Genomic DNA, 7,500 nt, shown 5'->3' with positions numbered 1-7,500 from the left:
TTTCTGTCAGAGTCATGGATTCGGGCATGTTTCTTTAACTATAAAAGAAAAACACACTGCCATGTTAAAGCCAATTCTGTAGCATTGTATGATTATGATAACATTAATATGCCCACATGAACCTACGGTTCACTTTGTATCAGTTCTATGATTAAACATACCTTCAGGTCAGAGTTTTGAGGCCTACATGTAAATCTGATAAGGAACTACTGTACATGTACGCAGGCAATGCAGCCCATTGGTTATGGCCCTTGCTGCCAGACACAGAGATCCTGGGTTCAAGATCCATTCTGACCTAATTTGAATTAACAACTGCATCGCTTAGTGGAGTTTGGATGCCTGACACATCCTGTAGCTTCCACTATTGGCAGGCAGTTCTAAGATGGAGACTGCACCGATCGATGGCCAAACCTGACAAACCAGCCATGAGCCCCTACGCCCCCAAGAAGAAAAGCAACCATCACACTGATAAACAGTGGGAAATAGAGGTGGAGAAGAGAGGGAAATAACTGCTAAACGCTCCAGACAAAATACTCCTTCTTCCTGCCACACCAATGAATAAGCTCTACAACGCAAAGCATGGGGAATACAACGTATGTGCAAATAGAGCGGTTTTCGCGTGAGTGTCGTAAAACCAAAACCAAAGTGATTACTTTGGCCAATCAAAAAGGATGGAGACAATCCAGTACACCAATCAAAACTCAAAGTAATTAAATGTAGCCGACACAAAGCGCGGGAAAATGTGCACGCTCGAGCCACAATTGGTTTTGGTTTCACTTCTGATTGGTTGAAAAAGTAGCTCGAGAACTTTGAACCGATCACTGAGTGAAGTAATCATAAACCAAAGTAATTATCTAATTACTTTTGACACTCAATTGAAAACCACTCTATAACAAAACCACTGACAACAATTGACTGCAGTTGCTCCTAGTTGTTAACTCAGCTAAACTGCATTTAACTTCATTTTGATCCTGGTACTTTGTAGCTCCTGGTTCAACTTATTAGCTGCACTTGCAAGTGCATGTAGTGAACTGAACATTAGTATTCCAAAACTGTGAAAGTGATAGAGCGTATAATGGCAATGACTGCAAAGTACTCCAGGCGAGGCTGGAGTCACATGGCATCTCATTATGGATCTATCCACTCAGAATTTTTAACGGCTAAGTCCTAATGGAATTTCCCAATTAAAAACTAATAGTTTACAGAATAAGGTGCAATTAAATTACTAGTCTTGTCTTGCTTGTAAGTCAGTTTGTTTTCAATACTAGAACTGATAATATTGAATAAACCGATTATTACCTTGTAATTTATCAGGCTGATTTATTTTGTGGAGGGTAACTGCAGGTTGCAGGTCATTGGTACCCCATAGATGAAACAACCCAAACATTTACTAATGCTAACATTAGGCCAAAACACTGTGCTTTAAATAATGTTTAAAGTGGTACTACGACCAAAAAAAAATTTTGTTTTTCCTTTGGATTTCAAAACTATGTTAACTAAACACTAACTCACCCAAGTTTTAAGTTCTGACTTTAAAAAGACACCTGTTTATTTTAGCTGGAATTTTCTTATTTATTGGTCCGCCATTACTAACTTTAAAATCTTGAGAGAGCTGGGTCGAGGAGAAAATGACGTCAAACACTCACTAGTTTAAGAATGCAATGCGTGTGTACGCGGCCTAATTAATATGCAGCACGGGAGTTTCGGGCTTTCAGTCTTTTCAACCCGTGTTTTGCATATATAATAAATTGCATTTACACGCTGAAATTTTAAGCTAGTGAGTAAATGACGTCATTTCTCTAGATCCAACCCTCTGAGGTCCAATCGGCCAGTTTTGAACGTGAGTAATGGCGGACCATGAAATCCAAAACTTACACTCAAAATAAACAGCCTTTGGATAAAACTCAAAGCTCAAAATTTTGCCAGTTAGGTGTTAAGCGAACACGCTTTCAAAATCTGAAGAAAAAAAGGAAATGATTTTTTGATCATAGTACCACTTTAAGCCTTTAAGGTTAGCATTCAATTTTCTGTTAAGGTAAACTTGGGTTGTTTCAGTTATCAATTATGGTAAGTCAATGACCTGCAACCTGCAAACCACTTTACATCCTCTGTTTATTCTGCATTGTAGTTGCATAAAGGCTGATCAACGCTCTATTTTTAGTCGCTGTAACTGCATTGTTGGCTTATTAAGCCTTATTAGCACCACTCAAGCTGAAGGTTCGCCCTGATGGCCTTGATTTTAAAACATAAAATTCTGGTAAAAACCTTAGCATTTTACCATAAATTGCAATATCAGTGAGTTACAGTATGTGGTCAAAATAATAATCAACTACCCTCTATAAAATTTTTATTCAGCACGACAAAATACATGTAACAAGCCCACCAGATGAAATGAGTTAAACTCTGCTACCCTGCATCTAGTTGGCTGAGATTTAGTAATTGGCTGCTGTCAACCAACCAGGTCCTATGGACACTACCACACTTCTCTTCTAGCATCCCTGTCTGGGTTTATGGTTGTCACCACACAAATGAGAACCAGGCTTAACTTCACATTGATCAATGCACGTACCTCATAGGCTTTTGGGAATACCCTTTTACAGTGCTTACACTCAAAACCTGTAAAAGAATTATCATAGTTATTATACAATCATGTACTGTGTATTTGTCATACAATGTGGATAAGTGTTAATAATAACGTTATTGACATCGAATAATTACTTCTAAGGCCAAAGACAAAATAATGTCAGTTTGGTTACTGAGCTTAAAATAATGATGCTCATTAATTTGAAAGACTTTCAAACTAAAGACATTTTTTCCTTTCTTAAATACAATCCATGTCCGTGTACAGTACCATTTGCAGATTCAGGGAGATTTGAGTTTTTGTTATAAAACTGATGTATCATTTTTTTCATAATCACTTCCTGGTACTGAACAAAATAAAACAAAAATATTAATCAATTTAAACTTGAAGGTCTGCAATGACCTGAAAATTATTGGTATTAATAATGATGTTATGTATAATATACTGTATATAGAGCACATGTTTGTATCAGGAGAGGTTTTTGCACATAATTGCATAGGCTTTATTTAAAGGTTTGTCCAAGGTACAGTGTACTATTAATTTTCACAAAACTTTAATTACTGAAATCAGTTATAAAAAGTATCAGTCACTACCATGATTGCAGATGTGTACCCTTAGTTGGTTAAATGTGCCAAATGCCTCAGAACAACCAGGCTTACTGCAAATGTAACCTGAAAAAAAATTAAAAGTAGTCAAGAAGACAGCAAATACAGTTTTGCAGGCATTCTTTAGTCATTTTGCAAAACTGTGGCTGTTTTCCACTTAATTGCACTAAAGAATGTTTTAAACAGTGGCATGAACAATGTGTAGTGTACTGTACGGTACTAATAATAAAATGTGGACAATGGGATGAAAAGAAAGGCAAGACGTTTTTAGAGTGTACGTGTACTCTGGTTTTCCCCCGTCCTAAAAAAAACCAAAAAAGAATTTGGTATGACTTGTATTGATTTGCTTTGATTTCCTTACAGCACCCCCAATTAGTGCCTTAACAGTTTAACTAAGTTGACATTTGAATAAAGTTCATTATTTATTATAATTATTATCATCATCATCATCATCATCATCATCATCCTTAATTTTATTGAGATATGTGTATCTGATGAAGCTATTCTTAGTTCAATCCTTGGCTGGTAAGGCTATCTGTGGAAAGGTGGACAAAAAGGGGGGGGGGGGGGTTAAAAGGGGAAGTAGAAGGAAAGGAGTACAGTACATGTAGGCGGAAGAGGGAGAGGTACATGTACACAATGTAGGAACTGGAAAGAGGAGATTGGAAGGAAAGAGACAGGAATAAGTGTTACAGTAACATACATGTACTGTATGCTTAGCCTACAGTACCGTGCAAAAGTAAGTTGCCAGTCTCGACTTGATCCTCGCGAGAATGGAGGACCGAGAATCGAGTCAAGGATCGCAAAAATTACCGACGCAAAACATTGTCAATTATTGATACTTGCTTCAACTTTCACGAAAGTGTTACTCCTCTATTAAAAATTACCAACGCGAAACATTGTCAATTATTGATACTTGCTTCAACTTTCACGAAAGTGTTCCTCCTCTATTAAATAACAACAGGAAATGTTTAATAAGAAAACGAGGTAACGGTTATTGTTCCTGTGAGTTTTCTCTTCAAAACTACAATCTTATGTTGTGGATCAAAATGTAAAAGCAAAACAGTGAGCTTTACTGTGCGATGGATTTATTGTGAATCGAATGTAACTTTCCAATGTAAACATTGAGAAATATTTGCAAACCGCACTCCAAACCAAGTAACGAAACGATTCATGTATTTTTACATCTCTTCTTAAATGAAATGATCTGAAGGAAAATTATATTGATGGTTGAATCTCAGTGCTACACTTTTTCACTGGAATCAGGTTTCATTCTTTGAAAACAACAAGCGTTGTGAGCGAACCGAGAACGGCATCATTGCAGGACGAAGTACATGTAGCAAAAGCTGTTCCAACCAACTTTTGATACCTCAAGTTGGGAATTCATATGAGAGCAATATGTTACGTTGTCTTTTTCTCTTGTCCTGCCTTTTTTGTAAATAATATTTCCCCATTATTAATCTGATCCCTGAGTGACTGTTGATTTTTCTTGTAACAGAATGAACAAACAAGGCCGGGCAATGAAACTCGCGGTCTCGAGAGAGTCATTACGAAGTAGTTTTTACAAAGTAGTTTTACGGTCAAAGAAAATTAACAGTTTTTGTAAATCTGAAATTAACATACATGTATACAGAGGACATTTTGTTTCCAAAAAGGTCTGCTACTGCAGTGTTACTCATGACATGTATCCACTAAGGTCTACGAACTGCCTACGGAGTAAACTTGAAATGTCACTCCGGTGTATAGTGTCGAAGACTGTTTACAGCCAGTGTGATTGTCGAGTATCAGGGCTTGAAATTAACTTTTTTGCTTAGGTGCCAGCTGGTTAATAATGGAGAAAATTTGGTTGCCAGATCATAAATTTTGGTTGCCAACTTTGCATGCAAGGAAAGTCATAAGTCTTAAAAAGCAAAACAAAAAAACAGCACGAGAAAGATCTCTAAAGCCATTGCTGTTTTCGGCTTTGTCTTTAGTTTGGTGATAGTGTTCTAAGGTTATTTGAAATGGAGCGAAGCACAGTCTGTGTTTTCCATAGCAAGGCAAACATGAGTCCTTGCTTTTCACCTCTTCAAAACGTAGTTCTTTATTCTCCTACAGCTCTACAGCTTGTGTGGCAAGCAACTTACCTTTGTTGCGAGTAAACGCAATACTTCATTATTGCTCGGCCTAGGCCCCCACACAACCACAATGCTCGTACCAGTCTCCGACCAAGATAAAATAAAAGGAGCAGCTTGTATACAGTTTCAGTAGCCTCTAGTATCAGAGGAACTTGGTTTCTTAACGTACTTTTCTACCGATATTTATCTCCATTTATTTATCATCTTGTGCAGTCAATTTTGCAGGTGTTCGCTTTCTAAAAGAGGGGACAAGTTCTCCAACCCACTTTATGTTAAGGGTACAGGTTGCTTTTTGAAGGTTCCACGCAAATTTCAAATATGCGACGTCCAGGTTCATTATCAAATGAATATATTATCAGTATCAAGCTAGTTCCAAGGAGGTCCTTCGGTAATATGGCTAAATCTACGTTTTCAGCATTCAATTAACCTTCTTGCTGAATCTTCGTCTTCCGGGAGCAAAAGCCACGTAACAGGCAAAAAGCATACGGTGTGTTTAAGTGTGCCCATGATTCCATGAAGCTGCTGAAACAATATGGCGCCTAGTAAACTTGGTGATCGAAGTATCAAAGTACATTTGTGCTATTAATTAAAGTGATTTTCTTTTATTATTTATACATTATTTTAAAACGTGATTCACCAGCTGGCGACCAGTTCTGAAAATCTAGTCGCCAGCATACAATTTTTGGTCGCATTGGCGACCAGTGAGTCGCAATTTCCAGCCCTGAGTATGCTTTGATCATACGGCCGAAGGATAATTATCTCCCCCGCAATCGCACAGAATAGTGTAGTTCATTGTGATTTTTTCCCAATTTCAGCAACTGGATTCAGAAGAGGGCTAACCTCACTCACTTTTCTGCATTACCCCCGAACAAAATTCTCTAAGGAACTTTGGCAGGCTTTTCTTTTATTTGTCTTCCCAGTTGCGTTTGTGCTATTAGTCCATCGAAAAATCAGTCAAGCAACTAGCTCATTAAATTCTTGATTCCTTCGACTCGATTCTCGACTTGATTCTCGATCGTCTTTCCTCGTTCCTCGATCCTCGGTCCTCGCGAGAATCAAGGATCAAGGATCGAGTCAAGAAGCGTGTTGAGAATCGAGACTCAAAAAGAGACTGTCAACTTACTTTTGCACGGCACTGTACACCAACCCACCAAAAGTCAAGTCCATTTAAAAAAAACACCCTACCGTAAGTAAGTGTGAAATCCCGCTTTTTGTAAGTTGTTGACAAACAAAATAAACTGGTTAAAAAATGTCATCTGAGCTAAAAATTTCTGAAGAGGAATCGCTCATAAAAAAAAACACCAAGAGAAATTTGATTCACATACACATGTACATCAGTTTTCTTTAAAAAAAATAGAAGCCAAGGATAAAAAAGACCTTACCACTGTAATGGACCTTCATGTGCCGTAGCAGCCTTGTCTTGCTGTCAAAGCCACGATCACAGCCCTCCACTTTACACCTGGGATTCATGGTTACATGTACAGTCAAAAAAATTCTTGTCATTGATTGCCAAGTTGGAAAGAGGTACAGTACCGCTCAAAGATAAGCGAACCATCAAATGCGTTTCAAACTAGTCTTCAACGCGTTTGCGTTTGGCTTTCAACGCGTTTGCGTTTTTTTTTAACGCAAACGCAAACGCGTTGACCAAAGTCATTAACTTTCCGAAGTATTTGCATCACAAAAGGTTCAATGATGCGTTCGAAAAGTAATGTCACAAAATAAAACACGGTCTCGTTGTCTGGCTATACAAAGTTCGCGTTGCGGCCTCATAAAAACAAAAAGGTTTGTGTTTTCGGATTTTTTCACGTCCCACAGCCGTGTCATGTAAACTGAAATCACAAAATAAAATTTGAAGCGACCAAAAATGATTCTATGACAAGCGTAATGAAAATCCATGATATAACGCGCCGGCAAGCAATTGTAAACACGAGAATGCCGGTCGAAATTATGTGAATGGCTTTTCAACTGTCTTGAAGCTTTTAACTACATGAACCAAAAGCACCGGGAACAATGAATTTGTTGACATTTGGAGTGGTAGTTTGCTTCAAAAGTAAAATCATTTTAGATATACCGGAACGAATTACACATTGCGCTGTTTCAACACGGAGATGAGAAAAGTCGATGCGACAAGCTCAAAAGACTTTTTAGTTTCGCCGCTAAAAAGACGAAATTGTTAAGGTTCCCTGATTATTAATCG

General features: G+C 37.9%; 1 protein-coding gene across 2 annotated transcripts in view; it reads right to left on the bottom strand.

Annotated features, from left to right (window-relative positions):
• LOC138015350 (zinc finger X-linked protein ZXDB-like) overlaps positions 1 to 7,500 on the bottom strand; it is a 29,010-nt gene that overhangs the window by 8,280 nt on the left and 13,230 nt on the right. For both annotated transcript variants that reach the window (XM_068862355.1, XM_068862354.1), the window contains 4 exons: positions 6,686 to 6,762; positions 3,175 to 3,252; positions 2,570 to 2,616; positions 1 to 38 (listed from right to left, as the gene is read on the bottom strand). The exon at positions 1 to 38 is cut by the window's left edge and continues 46 nt beyond it. In XM_068862355.1, the coding sequence (XP_068718456.1) occupies positions 1 to 38; positions 2,570 to 2,616; positions 3,175 to 3,252; positions 6,686 to 6,762 (240 nt within the window). The remainder of the gene's footprint in view (positions 39 to 2,569; positions 2,617 to 3,174; positions 3,253 to 6,685; positions 6,763 to 7,500) is intronic.

The sequence above is a fragment of the Montipora capricornis genome, chromosome 9 (genome assembly GCF_036669925.1).
Source record: "Montipora capricornis isolate CH-2021 chromosome 9, ASM3666992v2, whole genome shotgun sequence".
Classification (NCBI taxonomy): domain Eukaryota; kingdom Metazoa; phylum Cnidaria; class Anthozoa; order Scleractinia; family Acroporidae; genus Montipora; species Montipora capricornis.
Note: the sequence above shows the minus strand (reverse complement) of the source record. Positions and strands in the feature narration are given on the sequence as shown.